Below are 23,158 nucleotides of genomic sequence, written 5' to 3' on the forward strand. Positions count from 1 at the left end.
CGCTAAATGTAGTCATCAGCCAGGCCTTTGGTTTTTGTCGTGATGTTCAACTACTCAGTAGAAAAGCTTCTTTCTTATTAGCATCAAATCAAAGGAGGAGGTGGTGCAGCGGACCGAGCTTGCTTTTTCCTTAATTAGAGATTTTGTGTTTGAGTTATGAGTATGAAAAAATTCTTGGTAGGGAGTGTTTTCTTCCGAACAGGGTTAAATTGAACGAGCTAGCCAGTTTTCGGACTGGTCATTCAAAAATAGTTAGCGTTTACAAAGTCATTGAAAAACAGCATTATTTTGCTGCAATAAGAACCGGTCCAGCATAATATACTGGAGATCGGTACACTTGTGTATGAACTTCCAGCATATTATGTTGGAACTCCAACACGCGGAAAGTCCAGCATAATATATTGGAGAATGGAGCACCTTTGTATAAACTTCCAGCATATTATACTGGACCGGTATATTATACTGGAACTCCAGTATATTATGCTGGAGTTCCAGTATACTTATGTTGGAACTCCATTATAATATATTGGAGTTTTAGTATACTTACGTTGGAACTCCATTATAATATATTGGAGTTTCAGTATACTTATGCTGGAACTCCAGTATATCATGCTAGAGTATTTTTCGGATTTTGAATATTATTTTTATTCAGATTTATCATTACATGAAAAGTGACTAAATTTCGATTACTTTTGAAACTGTGGCTATTTTTGAATGATCACTTGTAAAACTGGCTACGTGGTCCGAATTCGAATATAGCCGGGCTCCGATGCGAGTGAAAGAGAACAAAAAAAAAGCTTCTTTCTTGTATAGCTACTTGTGAAGAGCAAGAAAGGAACAGTTTTCCAGAAATAAATTGTATGATTTTTTACTTTTTGCAGAAAGAAACCAAAAAGTTTACAACGGAAGCAATGAAATGATACAGTAGCACAGAAGATAGTGATTTCTTACTGTCGAATAATGCCACTTACATTTTCCTTTCAACTTTCTTGATTTTTAGTGATCTTGATAAATACGTAACAAATTAATTCAGCTTTAAAACTAAAATGAAATGGAGTTGTATTTGCCTGGGTAGATCAAAGTTCTGATCCTTGTACTGAGATAATAAATTTAATGAAGTCCACTATTATCATATAGTTAACTGTTTAAGAGCAACAATAGAAATTGGAAATCTGTGGTCCTAGTAATAATGAGTTAAAAACAAAACCGAAAAAAGAGAAAAGGAAAGAAAAACTGAAACTTCTATTTTATCTTATTGTCCATTTTTATATGAACTGATTCGGACTGGGCATCTCCCAATGTGGTAGGCAGAAGATAGTTAAAAAGTGTATTATAACATAAAGAAATATGTATGATTTAGTGGAGCAAGTGAAGCATCTATTTTCAAATGAATCTGACAGACAGGCCTTGTGGTTCCATAAATAGTTGAGCTGTTTTATTGATATTCTGTAAATTGTGGATTACAAAAAAACACAGACATGCCTAGTATATTTTGCTAGTAATTTGCTTAGTAGGTGCACAGAGATTCAAGACTGAGATTTTCTTGAAAATGTAGTTGGTATCTTAGGCATTAAAAATTAGTTAGATCCCCTGTATCCCCTTAATTTAATTTCATTGAAAATCTGACTTTTGAAACCTTGTACCTCACCAACAAGGATTGCGATGGAGTGGTAAGTACTCATTCATCCTTAACCATAGGTCTCGAATTCGAGTCCCTGAATATGGAATCGCTTTTGTTAGGGAACGTTTTATCCTCCAATGTGGGACTTCCCGGTGTGACGTCGGATTTAGTCGGGTCCCAATGTGGATATAGGACACCGAATAGGAAACCAAACAAAAAAAACCTTTATACCTCTCTCAAGAAACTCTCATCAGCACAATTCTAGTTGAAATGTTTAGCCAGGTCCAATGTGAATATCGGACACCGAGTAGAAACCAAACAAAAAAAACCTTTGTACCTCTCTCAAGAAACTCTCATCAGCACAATTCTAGTTGAAATGGTCAAACAAAGATTAAACTAACAAAAATCTGGAGTGTTTCACTGCTATAGTTACAGCAGTAAATAGACATTTACTGAAATTAACAGTAGTTTCGAAAAATCAAGCAGAGAATCAATAGTTTTTTTTAACCTTCACGAAATTCAATCTAAATGGTGGAATAAAACAAATTAGAAGTAAACTCTAAAAGAAAGTACTAGCTTGATTGATTGAACGTAGTTACTGACTTCACATTCCAAATGAAGATCGTATAACATAAGCTTAATTTTCTTGTCGCCATCAATGTTAACCAATTGCTTGTACTTATTATGTACACGCCCAGAAGTTTAAATTAAGAAGTTGAAAATTAATTTACAAACTACTAACTAATTAAGTAAGTTGAAAATATTACAGTGAGAAACACTGTTTCAAGTTTATCCACATATCAGTAGCTAGCTCTTTCTAAGAATCAATGCAGAAAGACTGTCGTATAGCAATAATATGTGACAAAAGTCATTTATGATTACTGAGAAGAGTACAATCGATTTTTGAAAATATAGGAAACAGTTCACGGTTCTTTTGATGTGCCCATATTGTACTCATTTGTATTCAAAACTGAAATGAATCTATCAGAAATCAGATTCTTGTTTTCACTTCTTTTTGCTTGATTCAGTTGTTACTTATGAGTCATGATGTGAATATCTCACGAGCTGAGGCCTGAGCTTCTGGCATAGAGTCAGCAAACAAAGACATTGTTAATAAACTTGACACTAAAAGGATCCGACATGGAGAGAAAAAAATAAGGCTTTTTTGTGGGATGGTGGGGCTGAGACGAGGGGCAGAAAGGTGTTAGAATCCCCATAAAAAGACATTAAAAAGGGAACTTTCCAAAGGGATTTGGACAAGGGAGTCAATGCCAATGATATAAGGATGCATAAAAGGCATCTCTTTCTCCCATGGCTGTCCCCACAATATGTAAATGATACTATAAGGGTTCGCTTGGTACGGGAGATAAGGGATAATTATTCTTGATATTAAATTTGAGATGAGTTTATCCCACATTTAGGGATTATTTGGTTGGAATACGATTTATACCGATATAAGTTATGCCGGTATAAGTTATATTAGGATAAGTTATGCTAGGATTAGTTATGCTGAAATTGTTATTTATTCATTGTTTGGTATGTTATATTAAGAATGACAACTGCATAATTTCTAAGAAGAAGGTATAAGTTATACCGGTGCTAATTACCCCACCTTCTATAAGGTATAAGTTATCCCAATATTAAAATTAACACCGGGATAACTTATACCTGGTTTGCTAACCAAACAGAGTATTAAGGTGGTATTAAAGTTTTATACCACCCTTATACATTCTTATACATCATACCAAACGACCCCTTAGTTGGGATATAATCACGATATAACTAATCATAACTTGAGATTGTTGTTAGAACCGAAAAAACCAAGTGTCATGCGGAAGCTAGCAAAGTAAACCTTGAACGACGATAAATCATACAACAAAAGAGAAATATACCAAAAGAGACACAAACATTTAACGTGGTTCGATCAACTGACTTACGTCCACCGCGGAGATGAACAATCCACTATAATAAAAGAGAGTACAAAATATCGAGAGAACAATCTCACGAAGAGGCAAACACAAGTGATACACTAACACTTGTCCCGTAAAGTTCTCCCCCTAAACACGACTCTCAAGCCCCATATGGGTACATTGTGGATGCTACTGAATGAGAAGGACGGATCTTCAATTTATAGAACTCCAAACCTTTCCTACAAGAAAAAGGGACTAGCCAAACATGGAAGAATTATATTTTCCTTCTAGGAAAAGAAAAACCCAATTATGGTAAATATGTTGTCCTTTCCTTTATCAGATAGGAAAACCAATTATGGTAAGAAAATCTGGACAAACACCTAATAATTATAGTGTTATTTTTATCCCTATATGAGGGTGAAATAAGGGATAATTCTTTCCCAACCAAACAACCCCTAAGGATACAGTTACGGATTAAGCAGAACTCAATCTTTATATACTCCCTCCGGTCCATAATAAGTGACCGTTTTAATTTTGGCATGCCCATTAAGGAAATACGAACTTCTAGAGGAAAAAAAGATGTATTCACTAAATTAACCTTAATTAATTGTTACCTTGACACATTGAAATATATGTAAATAAGGGCAAATTTTGAAAAAATAAAATAAATTGCTTCTTAATTATGTAAATGGACACCTATTTTGAACCAAAATAAAAGATAAAATGGTCACTTATTGTGGACCGGAGAAATTATATACGAAAAAATACTCGTAAATAGAATTAGATATGCATTGCAGACTAACGACATCTAAATCCTAAAAAATTGTCATTGGTCTGTCTCTCGCACACACTCCTAACTCATGAAACACAATGTGGCTCTCTAGCTGGTGTTGTTGCTGCATTTCTTGTTATCCATAGTCATTGGCCACTAGTAACATCACTGCTGCTACACTATTCCACTACCCAACGGCCACTATACTTTTTGCCCCCCACGCTATACACCACCTCCTTAAAAATTTTGACATGTTTCCTTGGATCGTTCCGATCGGATAGAGATAGTTATATTTCCTCACATATAACGGGTTGTTTCGATCTTTGGTTTCATTTCATATATTAGGATTTAGGGGGCTGTGCCATTTTATTTGTTTATATATCTTTGAAGCTGGCTGTTTGAGCAAAAAAAGTTTGAAATCTTTTTTGTTAAACTAATTAAATAAGAAGATAGAGGGTAAATCCTAGTTAAAGATAATTAATTCTAGATTCGAGATGAATAATATGAATAGAAAAATATAGCTGAGTATAAATGCTGGCAGTGATTATGGCCAGATTTAATAGCATAAAGAGAGATGCATTAAGTAACATTAAATGACAACAAAATGTAAATAAACGAAAAGATTCACCCAATCTTGAGTGGAGCGGATCCTCTTTTATTTGATAAAGATGAATGATAACAGATACAAGAACCTTAAGACTCTTTTTGGATCTGATCAAGATCTGGGATCAGAGATCCTCTGATCTCTTTAAAGAGGTATATTTACATGTTTTCTAGAGAGAGGGAGAGGGAGAGAGAGCCCCTTTTTGGGAAGTTCTGTCTTCCTATTTATGAGGGGTATCCATAGAAAATCCTAAAAAAGTACAATTTAGAGAGAATATTCAGTAGAATATTCCCTTTGAGGATTCCAAAGCAAACTAGCTATTTCATCGTTGTCCGATCTCGGCCTTATTGATGAATGTCCGACCTCAGCTTTATTGATGACTGTCCGACCTCGGCCTTATTGATGACTGTCCAACCTCGACCTTATATCTCCGCGTGCTGAATTTCTCGGATCTAATTTTAGCTTATACAGTTAGTCCCTCCACTTATTGGGGTCGTCTCTTGGTCGAGCTCGATGAGCGAACTTCATTAATCGTAGTTCGAGAAATTCGAATGGGGAGGTCGACTAGTGTGGATCGCGGCTGAAGGTCCCAATCTTTACTACAAAGTGGTATCCCCGCAGGATGAACTTTAGCAGAGTTCGATCAGGGCCAATGACTCGAGTGATGGGTCGATCGAGAAGACGGTAGAGTTGGAGAAGTCCGTCGAGGCCGGGATGGCGGCTTTGGCAATGATGGCGGCATCGGAGGAGATCATTCACTTCCTCGGATCTGGACGGGCGAGTAGGCCGAATGTGAATTCTGACGAGGTCGCCGAATGTGAATTCGGGCGAGGTCGCCGAATGTGAATTCGGGCGAGGTCGCCGAAAGTTGATTCGAGCGAGGTTGCCGAGTGTGAATTCGGGCAAGGTCGCCGAATGTGAATTCGGACGAGGTCGAAGGTCGATTCGGACGAGGCCGAAGGTCGATTCGGACGAGGCCGAATGTCGATTCGGACGAGGCCGAAGGTTGATTCGGTTGAGGCCGAAGGTTGATTCGAACGAGGCCGGAGGTTGACTCGAACGAGGCCGGAGGTTGATTCGGACGAGGCCGAATGTTGATTCGGTCGAGGCCGAATTCTTCTTTTTGGCGATGGCCCTTAGCAGTAGGGTGTTATTTCGAGCTGGTCGAAATTTTAACCCGTCGTGGTTCGAATGAGGTCGAATGTTGATTCAGACGAGTCCGAGTGTTGATTTGGACGAGGCCGAAGGTTGATTCGGACGAGGCTGAATGTTGTTTCGATCGAGGCCGAATGTTGTTTCGATCGAGGCTGAATTCTTCTTTTTGGCGATGGCCCTTGGTCGTAGGGGTTTTATTTCGAGCTGGTCGAAATGTTAACCCATCGTGGTTCGGACGAGGTCGACCTCTTTTTTTTGGCGATGGCCCTTGGCCGTACGGGGTCGACCTCTTCTTTTTTGGTGATGGCCCTTCGTCGTACGGGGTGTTATTTCGAGCTGGTCTAAATGTTATCCTGTCGTGGTTCGAACGAGGTCGGCCTCTTCTTTTTTGGCAATGGCCCTTGGCCGTACGGGGTCGACCTCTTCTTTTTTATGATGGTCCTTAGCCGTACGGGGAGTTATTTCGAGCTGGTCGAAATGTTAACCCGTAGTGGTTCGAACGAGGTCGACCTCTTCTTTTTTGGCGATGGCCCTTGGTCTTACGGGGTCGACCTCTTCTTTTTTGGCAATGCCCCTTAGCCGTACGGGGTCGACCTCTCTTTTTTTGGCGAATCATAGGCTACCATACTGTCTGTAGACATCGGAGCGGATCTTGGTGTACTCGATTTTGTTACTTTTTTTTTTGGAGAGTTTCGGGTGTCCTCTGGGGAGTCCCAATTTCTCTTAGCTTCTGCGTTTTCTGGGTGAATCCCAGTTTGCTTTTGTGTGTTTCCTGGGTGAGTCTCAGTTTGCTTAATTTTGCTTGCATTGGAAAATATGAGGTGTTCCCAATTTCTCTTTTTTGTTTCTTTTGGTCCTATTTCTAAGGGTTGGGCTTGTACCATGAAACAAAGCAAATAGATTATGGAAACGGAGTCGCGGCCCAGAACATCATAACGTCCACTTAATCACTCATTGATGTAAAGTTCTGTCTCATCAACATGCTCAAATGTTGGTATTAGCACATGCTTTAAGGACTTTTAGGTCTGCATCGTAGAGCTTCACTATGCTAGAATAGAATTTTGGATCTAGAATAAACTAAAATTTTAACTAGAAAATTCCCACAAACGGCGCCAAATTATTTGAGCAAAAAAGTATGAGACCTTTTTTGTTAAACTAGTTAAATAAGAAGATGGAGGGTAAATCATAGTTAAGGGTAATTAATTCTAGATCCGAGATGAATAATATGAATAGAAAAATATAGCTGAGTATAAATGATGGCAGTGATTATGGCCAGATTTAATAGCATAAAGAGAGATGCATTAAGTAACATTAAATGGCAATAAAATATAAATAAAGGAAAAGATTCACCCAATCTTGAGTGAAGCGGGTCCTCTTTTATTTGATAAAGATGAATGATAACAGATACAAGAACCTTAAGACCCTTTTGGATTTGATCAAGGTCTGGGATCACAGATCCTCTGATCTCTTTAAAGAGGTATGTTTATATATTTTCTAGAGAGATGGAGAGGGAGAGAGAGCCCCCTTTTTGGGAAGTCCTCTTTTCCCTTTTATAAGGGATATTCATAAAAAATCCTAAAAAAAATACAATTTAGAGGAAATATTCAGTAGAATATTCCCTTTGAGGATTCCAAAGCAAGCTAGCTATTTCATCGATGTCCGACCTCGGCCTTATTGATGACTGTCTGACCTCGGCCTTATTGATGAATGTCTGACCTCGGACTGTCCGACCTCGGCCTTATTGATGACTGTCCGACCTCGACTATTGATGACTGTCCGACCTCGACCTTATGTCTCCACATGCCGAATTTCTCTGATCTAATTTTGACCCATACACTGACCATTAAATAATGGTCTAGTTTATGGTTAAGTAATATAATGCGGAAATCATAATGATTAATGAAGATTGTTCATATAGTGAATAACAACAATCATTGTCATGTGGTGAATAATATATGAATTGTAATGTAAGAATTGCGTAAATTTAAGGGTATTTTTGTCTTTAACTACTATTATTTATGTATCACTGACATAGGTATTATTGTCTCGCGTTTCATTCCCTATAACATAATACATAAATTCATGTATAGGAATTAGTAATAGTATTTGGTTTCCGGTATCAAACTCTACGTAACTTTACATTAGATGATAATCTATCTAATTATATTATTATAAAAGCATGAATATTTCACGCTAAATGTTAAACGACAAAAATATTCTTAAAATATTAATCGACTATTTTGCCCTTACAAAGCTAAATTCATTCATTGGAGAAAATTGTAAATTTAACTTTACCAAATATTTCGACATCTCCATTCAACTAAACTTCTGCCTACTTAGAATTTTGATCAATCCACCATGAATCGGAAGTCGTTCCCAATTCAAGTTGGCAACTTCCAACTCTAATTTCTCCGCTTCTTCGTTTTCGACTATCAAAATTTATATAAGCTATTAACTTTTATTTTAATTATATAATATCAAGGCACGCGATTTTTTTTTTTATTTTGAACTATTGATAGGTAATTTTGTAAATTTTCTATGATCATACATTATTTGATTTGTAAAAAAATCTCTCCCTATTTAATTATACATGTATAGTAATTGTGTGGTAAATTTTTGTATACTTTATTTCTGTTCTACATAATTTGTTAAAATTTTAACAATTTAATGTATAATTTTTTTATATAAATCTATATCTATCTATCTATATCTATTTTATATTGTTATAAATGTATGGATGTTACACGCTAAATGTTGAACGATTAAAATATTCTTAAAATATTAAGTAACTTTTATGTCAACTGATAGTTAAGTTATCTATTCAAAAAATAATTTCATAGTGAAATTGTAATAACCTTTATGTAATATAAATTTATATAGAACTTCTAATCTTAATCAAGTGCCAACCTTTTAGCTATTTGGGATATCGTGTCCTACATATTATTTACAATTCTAAAACCAAACCAATTCTATAAGGATGAAAGCAATTTGGACCAATTATGGAGAGTTATATTTACTTTGAACACATACGGCTGAGAATTGTGTAGGGAGTAAATTCTTAGGATTTTAATCCTTCAAAATATATTATATATATCTTATACTACTCCCTCTGGTTCATTTTATCTCGATAGAATTTTTTCTTTTTTCCAAAACCATATACATACAACAATTATTTATTGTTGTCCAATTGAAGTCCTCCCGTCCAATGAATTCAGCTAGATTTAAAAGAAGTCCAGAAACTTATGACGAACTACATTGAAACTATCCTAATTATAGTTAACAAGTTCTAATGAGTAACAACGATAAATGCCTTACCGATAGTTTTTTTTTTTCAAAAGATAATTTCGTGTTGAAAAATTTAATTACATTTTCATTATATTGGATAAATTATAACTACCATTTATATTTTAAACTTTAGATGAACTAATTGAATGACAAAAATATCCTACAAAATATTGATCAAACTTTTGTATCTTCCAAAACATAAATTAGTGTTAAAAGAGACAATTCTAAGATGAACAAAATTGTAAAATCGAAGACTTTGCCTATTCACTTAGTTAACTTTTAGTTGAATACATAATTAAGAATTATAGTTAAGATAGGAGTTACTAGAAAAAGGTAAAGTTAGGTAGGAAAACGAATTTGAATTGAACTTAACGATTTCACGTTGGATAATAACAAAAAAAATGTCCAAAAGTATCCAAACTAAAGAGGACAAGACTTTGGTTGAGAATAGAATTGCTTCAAGAATTCTGTAAGTAGTTCTATCTTTAATACCTAAAGATACTCGTGCATTGCACGAACGTAGAGATTAGTATAATAAAAATGATAAATAACATGTTATAATAAATTAAGTTACATTGATCACACAAATAAATTTTTTACTCAATATATAACTTAAATCCTTATAATATTATATGGCCGATAATATCGCATTGCACTGTTGAGCGTACGAGATATGCAGTTAGATTATATTGATTATACTAGTATTAGCACCCGCGCAGATGCGCGGACACTAACCATATTAAATATTTGAGTTATTTGGATTATACGTAAAAAATCTTAAAATTTAAATCTTCTCGATAAATATAGATAATCATTGGATATTAATTAAGACATGAAAATGATTAAACATTTCTCAAATCTCCTAGTTATAATTCTATTTTTCTTTTTTGGTACCATTCTCGCCGGTGTCATTGGATAAAAAAAAATAGTCAGAAAGTAAAATAATAACTCATATTTATGCAAAACAATCAAAGGTTAAGATTATGAAGGACTCTTTGGATACGACTTGACTCTTTTACTACAGCTTGAACTCTTATTTGGTGTGTTGATATATTCTAAAATTATTTCTATTTTAAATTTCAGTTTCTAAAATTTTATTTTTCAATAATAGTTATATGAACAACGTAAGTGAAAATATTATCCTTAATTCAAAACTCATTTTAGTCGGTTATCTAAAATTTAAAAAGTTCTTTAGCCAGTGATTTTCTTTCTAGTATGACTCCATTTTGATATTTGACATTAACCATGTTAAATATGTGAGTTATTTGAATTATATGTAAATAACCTTAAAATTTAAACGATCTAGGTAATTATAGATAATCTTTAGATATTGTTTATGAAACACTACATGAAAAAAGGCTAACATTTTCTCAAATCTCGTAGTAATAATTTTATTTTTGCACCATTCTTATTAGTGTCATTGGAACCTAAAAATAGTCACGAAATAATAACTCGTATTTATGAGCTCTGGAAAAGCACAAAGGTTGGCACAATATGAACGATTCTTTGGTTACGACGTGACTCTTTTACTACTACTTAAATTCTTATTTGGTATGCTATTATGTTTAAAAAAATATTTCTATTTTAAAATTTTAATTTCTACAACATTATATATATTTCAATAAAATAATTATTTTTATAATGATGCAAGTGAAGATATTATCCTTAATTTAAAATTTACTTTAATCGGCTAGCAAAAAATTTAAATGATTCTTTAGTCGGTAAATTTTATTTCAGTATGACTCCATTTTGAGTTTATCGATATCTCTAGCCACAAATTTCAAATTTTGAATACCCTTACATATTCAGATTTTTTGTTCTTTGAATCATTAAATGTTAGATTAATTGATTGTTATTATATAACATTGCATATATTGTCTTAAAATTGCTAAGCAATTTTCTCACCATATTTGGCTTAACCTCAATACAAACTACTTAAATTATAATTAAATTCAAATTCGTACATCATATCACTTTGTTAGCAATAGTGATTTTTTTAAAAACGACACACAATGTAAATAAAAAAATATTCTAAGATATCCTTATCTTATAATCTATGTATTTGAGTTGAAAAAAATATTTGAAATCGATGAGATCATCTTCCAAATTGTTTACACTCAACAAAGATGAAACAGAAGAAGAAATTCGTTGTCGTCTCTTATTTCTGGTTTTTAATTTTTTCATACATTTTTTCTATATTTATTTTCTTTTATCCTATTTTTTTTTATGTTTTTCTTTCTTTTGTTACACAAAATTAAGTTATTTCGTAATAAAATGATGAGTTTTAATAGAAATTGTCCACATAAGAACTCTATTTATATTTTTAATCTTTGGTTGAAATTTTTGTCATATTTTTCTTTTGGCTTTATCTTATCAACCAAAACAGGAGCTCACCCAACCACTTAAACTAAAAAATTGAGGATGTGTAATTTATTTATAATTCATATGTAACATGTGTATAATCGTGTGTAATAGGTATATCATCTATGTATATTAGCTATAAAAAGTAAATAATAAATCTGGCCGGATATTTATGTAATAATCCATAAGATTTTGGTTTCTTGATTTTATCCATGATATGACTTCTATTATAATTATTTTAAAAACTCTCTACTAAAATTTAAAAATATCTTATCTTTTATTTTAAAAATTACATTATAATTTAAAAAATAATCCCATTTCGAAATAATTTGTTTACATTTTAAAAATAACTATTTCACGTCATACCAATTTTTTTTTTAAATATACTTTTCGTTACACTTGAAAATCGCTATAGAAACTATCAATTAGAAACAAATATCGCTCCTTTTGAATTCGAGAAAAAAAACTTTCACATAATCTAATGATTCAAAACTAATATTTTTCAATGAAAAAAATACTACACCCTTGCAATGTTGGTTTGACTGCAGCTAAATGAAGAGGTCGGCTTATATCCTTCAATTCCTAGAAGGTGTTAAATAGAAATTAATCAATTATATAGTCAAAGTTTTGTTATTTGTTTGATGTCCTTTATATAAATTGACTCTTCAAACAAATATTTTTCAAAAAAAAAAAAAACTTGTGTTGAATATTGATTGATTTTTGTAATGTTTCTTTCTCCAGCATGTAGGTTTACTTCATTATATATGCAAGTAAATTTTTATCAACTTTTAAACTTTTTTTTTGTTATAAACATAGACGTGTACCTTATATATTATATTTATTTTAAAAGAAATTCGCTTTATTCAAATCTAGCTATAGTGTTTTAAAGAATTATAATTATAAGATTTTAAATGTAAAAGAGTTTATAGTTATATGGAGTATTATTTATTTATTTTTGCTAGAGGCGAAGTGGAATTTACATAATCTGAATTAAGATAACAAAAGTTCCTAATATAATTGCATATGATCACTAACCGAATTAAGTATGATAACATGGTAATAAAAGATATTTTTTTTATTTTAATTCAAATTTAAAAAAATTATATTGAAATTATATATATATATATACATATTTGACTAACATAGTCAAATATAGAATAAAGTTATCATATACTATTGATATTTATTAGTTTGTCACTTGGCTTAACTACATAATCAATTATTTATGGCAACTTTATAGCTTTAATATATATATATATATATATATATATATATATATATATATATATGTACGAGATATGCAGTTATATTATATTGATTATATTAGCAAAATAAGCTGTACGAAATTAATAAACTAGTGAGCCAAATCTAAGATTCAACTCCGTGATTAGTGCAGCTTCCTGATCTCTGGGGGCCAAGCCGTCCTTTATAACACCCAATATACGACGTCAAATTATTAATTGCGTTAGCAACTAGCAATGAAGCATTAATCCAAATAAAAAAACATTAGCAATAATATTAGTATGCAAATTAACATAAACAATAATGCATTTTGACATAATAATAACAAGACTGGGACGCGAACTCTGTTTCTCTCTCGACGCATGTTAGCTAAACGTGTGCATCCATGGGGAAGAGGACTCAAATAAGATGATCGAAGCAAAAGAATCATGTAGACAAGCTACAAATCCGATGAAGAAGCGAGGAAATCAAGTAAATCAGGAAGTAATGGTGAATTGCAGTAACAGTCAAAACCTAAAAATGGTGACCAAGGAAATTGAAATTGAGCAAATTCGAGGCAAGGAGAAGGAAGATAATCAACAAGAAGTGACATGCAGAATTGAATTACCATCACAATCGGAGATAGATTTAGCAATTGAAGCAATCTCCAATGATACAGTAATGGCTAGCTCTAATGGAATAGTAATGGCGGAGGAAAATGAAGTTGTGGGAAAAATGGAAAAATTGAAAAGGGCTTTGTAGGAATGGGAGGAAGGAATACAACAATCTGGGAAAAATCAGGTGCAAAACAACACGGGCGGGAAATCATGGGCAGATGAAGCTGAAGAAGTAGTAAAAACTAGGGCAAAGATATCAATTTGGGAAAACTTTGATATCACAAAAGTTGCAAATGCTGGCTTCAAATTGGAGTATGTGAATCCAAGTAAGCATGGAGAAACAACAATTTGTGAGATCGAACTGGAGGATATTATTTCTGAAATTGATTTCTGGAAGAATACCATTGTCTGCTATGTGCTGGGAGCACACCCTCCCTCCAATGTGCTTAACAGTTATATACAAAAACAGTGGGGCAAACATGGTATTAACAAGGTCTCAATGCTGAAAAATGGGATAGTTATGGTGAGGTTTGACAATGTGATTGGGAAAGATGAGGTACTGCAGGGAGGGATATATCATTTTGACAATAAACCATTTATTGTCAAGGAATGACATAAGGATATGGAGTTTACCAGGGAGGAACTCTATACTGTCCCAATTTGGGTGAAACTACCTGGATTGGATTTCAAGTATTGAGGTCCTAAAGGGCTTATCAAGACATGAAGCATGATAGGCAAGCCTCTTATGGTGGATAAGAATACAAAGAACAAGATATGTCTCAACTTTGTTAGACTCCTTATTGAGGTAGCTGTGGACTCAATAAGGTGAGATTCAGGAATGAAAAAGGGGTTTTGATTGAACAGAGAATCCAATATGACTGGAAACCAGTTTTATGTAAACATTGTCACAAGTATGGTCACTTAGAGGAAGAATGTAGAAGGAAGAAGCAAACAGTTCCTCCAAAACAACAAAATGTTGAGCCAGAAGGAAAAGACACAAATAAAGAGAAGGAAGAGAACAAAGTAGAAGCAGTAACAAGAGTTGAAATCACAAAGCCAATAGAGGAGAAGGAGCCAACAAAAACAATAGGAGGAAATATGAATGCAGAAGGATGGGTGACACCTCATAACACAAGGAAGTATCCTAAGGAACAAATACAACAGTTTTCAGCAGGACATAACACCTTCAGTGTGCTAAGTGAGAGCATCACAAATAGACAGTTACAAAGCAGACAAGTTTCAAATGGGGGAGGCACTGTCCTATCTCCAAAAGGCCATGGATAACATGCTAAGCTGGAATGTTAGGGGCTTAAATACTCCTAACAAACAAAAGGAGGTAAAACTCCTATGTACTAATGAAAATATATGTTTAGTAAACTTGCTTGAGACTAAGGTGAAAACTGGCAATATGGAGAAAGTAATAAATAATATGTTTGGAGGATGGAAGTATATTACAAATCTGGATCACCATTATAATGGTCGAGTAGTTGTAGCATGGAGACCTGATTACTATCAGGTCAAGTACATAAGTGGTACTGCCCAAAGTATAACCGGCCTGGTTACAGATGTTGTTCTGCAGAAGGAATTTTATATTACAGTTGTGTATGCTTTTAATACAAGGGAAGAAAGAAGAAGTTTATGGCAACATTTAGAAAGTATGAGTGGAGGAATTAAGCAACCATGGTTGGTAACAGGAGATTTCAACTCTGTCCTGCTAGCAGATGATAGAATAGGAGGAAATCCTGTTACTATATGTGAAGTGGTGGATTTCCAAGAGTGTATTGACACTTGTGAACTCATGGAGTTACCATGTGGAGGTAGTAGATACACATGGAATGATAATATGGTGATAATAGAGTCTTTTCAAAGATTGACTGGGCTTTTGTAAATAGAGAGTGGATGGATTATATGCCAGTGATTCAAGCTATATATTTAGTGGAGGGAATAAGTGATCATTGTCCACTGAGAATAAGTAAAGATACAGGAGGGAGGAAGAGGGATAAAACTTTTAAATACTGTAATGTGTGGGCTCTACATCCTCAGTTTAAAGAGGTTGTGACACAAGGTTGGCAACAACAAGTAGCAGGGTATAGTATGTTCCAAGTAGTTAAGAAATTGAAGTTACTAAAGAAGGCACTGAAAAAGCTCAATCATCAACACTTCAGGAATATCTTAGTAGAGGCAGATGAAGATAGGGCAGCTCTAAACCAAGCTCAAAATAGATTGCATTCTGACCCCTCTAACAAAGCTTTACAAGAACAGGAGACAATCATGTATCATAAATTCAGGAATTCCTCTTATCTAGCTAAAATGTTTTTATTGCAAAGGAGCAAAGCAAGCTGGATTAAGCTAGGAGGTGACAACATCAGATATTTCTACTCAGTAATCAGACACAAAAGACTCCAACAAGCCATTACACAGATCAAGGATCACCATGGGGAATTAACTACAGATAATGCAAGCAAAACAAATGTTCTGGTAGACTACTATGAAACTATGCTAAGCAAGGAAGGAAGAAGAAGAGCAAAAACATTTCATAGCTTTCTGAAGAATTGCACTACACTGAATTCTTCACAGCAGATGGAACTCATACAACCATACACAGTCAAGGAAGTGAAATAGGCTATGTTCAGTATAGATGTGAACAAAAGTCCAGGCCCAGATAGTTATGGAAGTAGATTTTATAGGGAAGCTTGGAATATCATTGGTAATGATGTGACTACTGCTTATTGGAATTCATGGAGAATGGAAAACTGTTAAGGCAAGTAAACTCAACAGTAATATCCTTGATTCCCAAAGTCCCAGTCCTAGAGTTTGCAAGTCAATTCAGACCAATTTCTTGCTGCAATGTCATATAAAAATGCATTTCTAAGATGTTGTGCAAGAGGCTTAAGAGAGCTGTATCAATACTAGTAGCTGAGAACCAAACAACTTTTGTTGAAGGTAGATCACTAATTCATAATGTCCTTATATGCCATGATTTACTGAGACACTATAATAGGAAAACACCTCCTATGTGCCTTATGAAAATTGATTTGAGGAAGGCATATGATATGATCAACTAGGATTTCATAGAGGAAGCTTTGAGAGGATTTGGATTTCCAGAATCATTCACTAAACTGGTGATGACTTGTATGACTACAACACAATTCTCTATAAGAATTAATAGTGAAAACCATGGCTACTTTGAAGGTAGAAGGGGGCTTAGGCAAGGGGATCCTATCTCAACTCTATTATTTTTTCTAGTTATGGAATACCTGTCAAGGGTTCTTGGTAAGATGAGTGAACTTCCTGACTTCAGATACCACCCCATGTGCAAGGAGACAAAGTTAACTCACTTAGTATTTGCAGATGATTTGATGATTTTCTGCAAAGGAAATCTGAAATCCATAGCTAGAGTAATGGAGGCATTACAGCATTTCAGTGATGCCACAGGTTTGGAAGCAAACATAGACAAATCTAGCATGTTTGTAGCAGGGGTTGATGAGGAGACAAGGCATGATATGTTGAAGATTACTGAATTCACACTATGGACCTTTCCTATAAGGTACTTAGGCCTTCCTTTTACATCAAAGAAGTGGAATAAGATGGATTACAAGCAACAAGTAGACAAGATCACAAGCAAAATTACTGCTTACATAAGGCAACTGTCATATGCTGGGAGATTGCAAATAATAATGGCTGTTCTATTTTCTATATAAAACTTTTAGAGTGCTATGTTTATTCTGCCTCAAAGTGTGGTAAAGCTTGTGGACAAGAAATGCAGGGACTTCTTGTGGGGAGCCACTGAAGACAAAAGGAAGGTTAACCTAGTAGCTTGGGATAAGGTCTGTATTCCTAAACAGAATGGAGGGTTAAACATCAAAAGCTGCTGTAAATGGAACATTGCTGCAGTAGGTAAACTACTATGGCAATTAACTAGGAAAAAAGACATTATATGGGTCAAATGAGTTAACAATGTATACATAAAGGATATGGCAAATATATGGGACCACCAATCACCAGCAGACTGTAGCTGGTATTGGAAGAAATTGAACACTCCCAAGCTTCAAATGGCATAATGGTATCAAGGTGACAAATACATGCTGTCAAAATCAGGAGAATACTCTATGTCAAAGAGCTATCAACATATATTGGGGCTCTGTCTAATACAAGGGAAGTAAAGCTAATATGAAGTAAAATAATGCTTCCTAAACAGAGATTTATTGTATGGTTGGCATGTCAAAATAAAATGCTAACCAAAGAAAGGATGCAGAGATTATAGTTAAAGGTAGAAGATCACAAGTGTTGCTTATGTGAGCAGAATCAGGTGGAGACTCAGACTCACCTTTTTGGACAATGCAAATGGATAGCATGCCTCAGAGAAAAGTTGAGTAGCTGGTTGGGTATCAAAATTCAGAATAATGAAGCAAATAAGGTGATCAAATGAATCCAAAGAAGAAGATGGAACCAAGTTCAGAAGGAGATAGTAGTTGTTGTATGGGGAGCCATGTTATATTATATGTTACAACCCATATCTACATGTGTTAGTTCATGTCATATATTAGTTAACATAAATCCAAGAAGGAATTATCTTTGATATGATAAGAAGTCAATCCTATTGGTCTTAAGTGATACAAGAGTGTATAAGGGTGATTAACCAGTATTAGAAGTTAAACGAATCAAGGATGTTGTAACTCGTATTTTCAGGTAATCTAGCGGTGCTTAATACACTCAAGAGGTCATTTATTACGGTATTTTAATCATATAATATCCGTATCATAAGTCTTGAAGTCAAACGAGTTATGAAACAAAAGTCGACAAAAGTTGTCGCAACTTAGGTTCATAATTTTACTTAAACATTAGGTCAAATGTTTCTAATCTTTTATCATAATTTACAAGTAATTACGGGGTGATCTACCCACCAAATTAAAGATCTATGAGTCTAGTTTCCAACGCATTAAACCGTTCATCGATACGATCTCGGATTAGAGAGATATTCGCATTTTCGCGAGACTGCGCCAAGCACCTCTCTATGGGGCCCACTAAGTCGGTTTAAGATATTTGGACCTATATAGGATGACTACAATCCGTTTTAAGTCATTTCTTTTCACTATTTTCAGACCTTAGAACCCTAGGAACATCCTCTCAAAGTTCTCTCAAGATTCAAGACCCAAAAAAAGGGCAAACAACACAAATCAAGTGTCGGGAATTCCGTGGCGCTAGTAAGTCTCGTGTTCTTCTTGTTGTTGCTCATTTTTGTGTCGTTCCAGCCCGTGTGGGAGGTTGTTTTAAAGGGTTTATGTTCTGTAAATACTCCCTCATGTTCTTAATATCAATCCTAGGTGATTTCAAGCCTTCTAAAGTGATTCTAGTGCCGAAAAACACTAATTGATCACTAGTTTCGTTGTTTTTGTTGTGTGGCAGCATTAGAGGGATATTTCATGAAAATTTAAGGTCAAATTGGAGTTGTTCTTTCTGTATAAAGGTAAGGAACCTCTTACTCTATATGTATTTAAGATTATCCAAGTTGCGGCTAAGCCATTAAAGCTAAAACTTGTGAGATATATATCGAAAGGTTTGGTAGTAATGTTATTGTTTTGTGGACTGTTTTGCGTTGTTGTTGGGCTGCGTATTTTACTACTATCTTGTGGAGTTTTGGAGGAGGAAGGGTGTGGGGAAACACCATATATATGTAGGGTTATGGGCTGATAGTTATTCGTAACATTTCCAGATTGTTTGACACGACTATGGTGGTCGTCGTATGTATGGAGTGATTAGGCTGTGTGTGGACTATATTGGGAGGCTCAATATGTTTATTATTGATGTTGTTTGGGCTGTTTGGTGACTATTTTGAATGGTGTGAGGTCATATATATAGGGGAGGTGCTGTCCGTTTCATCGTAAAATAGGTTGTGGTCGATATATAATAGTTATGACGCTTAAATGATAACGATAGTATCGTTTCTCTTATTGTAGACTAAGGAGTTTTGACAATTGCATAGCTTGAGATTGGGGAAGTATATACAAGGTATGTGAGTCTATCCCTTTCCTTCTTTTGTACGACTCCGCTTGTACATAATGTAATGAACGAGCTTCCAAAGATACTCTACTCTTAGAAGCTAGCAGTACTTACATTGTTTTCCCTCTTATGGAACGATTGATGTTAATGTTGCTTCTCTTATTCTTATGTTATCAATGTTATTGGTACTTCCTGATTCTTATAAGGTTCATAGTGAAGAGTTAGTCCTAATAACGTGTACAGAGGATACCGACCTTACGTCACTCCGAAAGGTTTAGAATGTGATTCCATGAGTCGAGCATGCATTATATATATGTATCTATTTTACTCTACCGAGCCACGCTATAGTTGGCCGGGTACGGCACCTATTATGCAACCACTGATCAGTTGGGTTTTACCGAGCTCCACGTGGCCGGGTACGATTCTACCGAGCCTATTATGGCCGGGTACGATATGATGATGATGATGCCCACAGAGGCGAATGCTTTAAAGGTTTATGTATTTATACATATGTATCATGCATTTCATGTAAGTAGCCCTCAGAGGTACTAAGATGTTACAGGTGGTATATTCTTTATCCTTGCTTACATTACTGATCGTATTTATGGTTCCTTGCCTTACATACTCAGTACTTTATTCGTACTGACGTCCTTTTATTTGTGGACGCTGCATGTCGTGCTGCAGGTCCTGATAGACAGACAGGTGCAGCTCCCCCACCACAGTAGACTGTCCAGTTCAGCGGTGATTGGCGAGATCCCTTCTCCGGACTTGCCTTGGTCTTGGTATGCAATTTTTGTTATAGACATTATGGGTATGTCGGGGCCCTATTCCGGCTATGTTGCAACACTTATGTTCTTTTAGAGGCTCATAGACAGGTGTCGGCTCATGTATAGTTTGGTATGCCTTGTCGGCTAGTTTTTGTTGTATAGTCTTTCATAGTAGCGTGGTAGCTCATACCTTATATGTAGTTTCTTGATTGTCTGGTCATCCCCTGCTATGTATGTTCATGTCGTCATATTTTATTGCTGGTTGTCCATGATCTAGGTCTACCATTTATATTGATCTCTTTAGCCTTAAAAGATAATAACGAAGGTTAGATAAAATGTACGTTGGTGCTCGGCAAGTGTGGTCGGGTGCTAGTCATGGCCCTTCAGTTTGGGTCGTGACAAACTTGGTATCAGAGCAAGTCTGTCCTAAGGGTTGTCTATGAGCCGTGTCTAGTAGAGTCTTGATTATGGATGTGTAGCGCGCCACATTTATAATCAGGAGGCTACATGACATCTAGGGTTGTTACCTTCTTCCTGAATCTAGATCGTGCGTAGAGTTGAGTCGTAAGTGTTCGTCTCTAATATTCACCTTGTTTTTTTTCAGTGATGCCTTCGACTAGGAAGCAAACGATTAGTAGACGGCTTGATACAGCAGCGGGAGAGGGTACCAGTCAGGTGCCCCAAGTCAGAGCAGGACAAAGTGAGGCTCAAAGTGAGATGCCCTCTCATACCTTATCTACTCCATCTCCTCCAGAGGGTATTAGAAGGCACCCAGCGCCTCCAGTTCCTCCGTCTGGCACTCCAGACAAGGATATGCAGAGTGCTTTGCAGTTATTGACTAGCTTGGTAGCTGCTCAGGCTCAGAGGTAGAATACAGGTGCTGCTGAGAAACCAGTTAGTACAAGAGTTCGTGATTTTATTAATTTAGACCCTCCAGTGTTTACCGGATCAGACCTCAAGGAGGACCCACAAACTTTTATTGACCAGGTTCATCGTACACTTCGGGTTATGCATGTTAGTGATACAGAGGCAGTAGAGTTGGCTTCTTATCAGCTACGGGATTTAGCGGTTCTCTGGTATGATAGTTGGGAGAGATCCAGGGGTCCGAACCCTCCTCCAGCTGTGTGGAAGGAATTTTCTGAGGCCTTTCTTCGTCACTACTTGCCAGTTGAGATACGACGAGCTAGAGCTGATAAGTTCTTGAACCTTAGACAAGGTAATATGAGTGTGCGAGAGTACAGTATGCAGTTTGATTCTTTGGCAAGGTATGCTCCCCATATGGTGGCCGAGATGAGTGATAGGGTGCATATGTTCGTGAATGGGTTGGGACCACATCTAATAAATGAGTGTACGACAGCCTCTTTGGTGGAGGGCATGGATATTTCCCGTATTCAAGCTTATGCCCAGACCCTAGAGGATCGTAAGCGCCAGCAGAGGGCAGTTCGGGAGCAGGATAGAGGCCAGCATAAGAGGGCGAGATTTGCAGGGTATTCTGATGACTTCAGAGGCCGCATCAGGCCACAGTTTTCGAGGAGTTCGGCGCCACCTGTAGCTAGTGCTCCTCCACAGTTTCAGAGGCCTCGATATGATCGATCCTATTCTGGTCCAGGTCAGAGTTCGCGGGCATCTGGCTCGCAACATCACAGGGATACTAGTCAGATGAGACCCCCAACACCACATTGTGATCAGTGCGGCAAGGCCCACTTTGGACTGTGTCGTCGAGGTTCTGATGCATGCTATTCGTGCGGGCAGCCTGGCCATATGATGCGGGATTGTCCTAATAGAGGAGGTGATGGTATGGATCAGCCGACTGGATCTGTGTCTGGTTCTTCCTCATCAGTTCGACCTCCAGCATGGGGTTTTCAGCAGTCGACAGGTCGTGGTAGGGGTAGAGGTGAAGTGCCGAGTTCGAGTGGTGCTCAAAATCGAACCTATGCTCTAGTAGGTCGACAGGATCTCGAGTCGTCTCCAGATGTTGTTACAGGTATTATATCTGTATTTTCTTATGATGTATATGCGCTGATTGATCCGGGATCTACATTATCATATGTTACACCCTTTGTGGCTAATAAGTTTGGCATTGAACCTGAATTGATAAGTAAACCCCTTGCGGTATCTACTCCGATAGGAAATTCTGTGATTGCTAGAAGGGTATATAGAGGTTGCACTGTGATGATTTGTAGTCGTCAAACCTCGGCAAATTTATTTGAGTTAGAAATGGTTGATTTTGATGTGATAATGGGAATGGACTGGTTGGCCTCATGCTATGCAAATGTTGACTGTCGTACGAAGATGGTTAGGTTCCAATTTCCGGGTGAACCCATCATTGAATGGAAAGGGAACATTGCTACACCGAAAGGTAGGTTTATTTCCTATCTTAAGGCAAGGAAAATGATCTCAAAAGGTTACATTTATCATCTCGTTCGCGTTAGGGATGCGGAGGCGAAACCGCCTACTTTACAATCAATCCCTGTGGTTAACGAATTCCCAGATGTTTTCCTAGATGAACTCCCGGGCCTTCCTCCTGAAAGGGAGATTGAGTTTAGCATTGATGTGTTGCCTGACACTCAACCGATCTCTATTCCTCCATACAGAATGGCCCCGGCAGAGTTGCGAGAGTTGAAGGTGCAGTTGAAGGACTTGCTAGATAAGGGATTTATTAGGCCTAGCACTTCACCTTGGGGTGCACCAGTCCTATTCGTGCGGAAGAAAGACGGGTCGTTACGGATGTGTATCGACTATCGACAGTTGAATAAGTCTACTATAAAGAACAAGTATCCACTTCCAAGAATTGATGACCTGTTTGACCAACTCCAGGGTGCCAAGTATTTCTCTAAGATTGATT

The 23,158-nt window shown here is 36.1% G+C and overlaps 3 protein-coding genes across 3 annotated transcripts; all 3 read left to right on the forward strand.

Moving 5' to 3' along the window:
- Positions 1 to 14,831: 14,831 nt before the first annotated feature.
- On the forward strand, positions 14,832 to 15,434 carry LOC142178570 (uncharacterized). The gene has a single exon (XM_075248394.1). It carries the CDS (start codon positions 14,832 to 14,834, stop codon positions 15,432 to 15,434), a length of 603 nt encoding a protein of 200 aa, XP_075104495.1.
- Positions 15,435 to 15,445: 11 nt separating this feature from the next.
- On the forward strand, positions 15,446 to 16,168 carry LOC142178572 (uncharacterized). The gene has a single exon (XM_075248395.1). It carries the CDS (start codon positions 15,446 to 15,448, stop codon positions 16,166 to 16,168), a length of 723 nt encoding a protein of 240 aa, XP_075104496.1.
- A 626-nt stretch (positions 16,169 to 16,794) lies between these two features.
- Positions 16,795 to 17,496, forward strand: LOC107815689 (uncharacterized). Its single transcript, XM_016641309.2, has 2 exons — positions 16,795 to 17,151; positions 17,257 to 17,496. Exons 1-2 carry the CDS (start codon positions 16,795 to 16,797, stop codon positions 17,494 to 17,496), a joined length of 597 nt encoding a protein of 198 aa, XP_016496795.2.
- The last annotated feature ends 5,662 nt before the right edge of the window (positions 17,497 to 23,158 follow it).

The sequence above is a fragment of the Nicotiana tabacum genome, chromosome 3, assembly GCF_000715075.1.
Source record: "Nicotiana tabacum cultivar K326 chromosome 3, ASM71507v2, whole genome shotgun sequence".
Lineage (NCBI taxonomy): Eukaryota > Viridiplantae > Streptophyta > Magnoliopsida > Solanales > Solanaceae > Nicotiana > Nicotiana tabacum.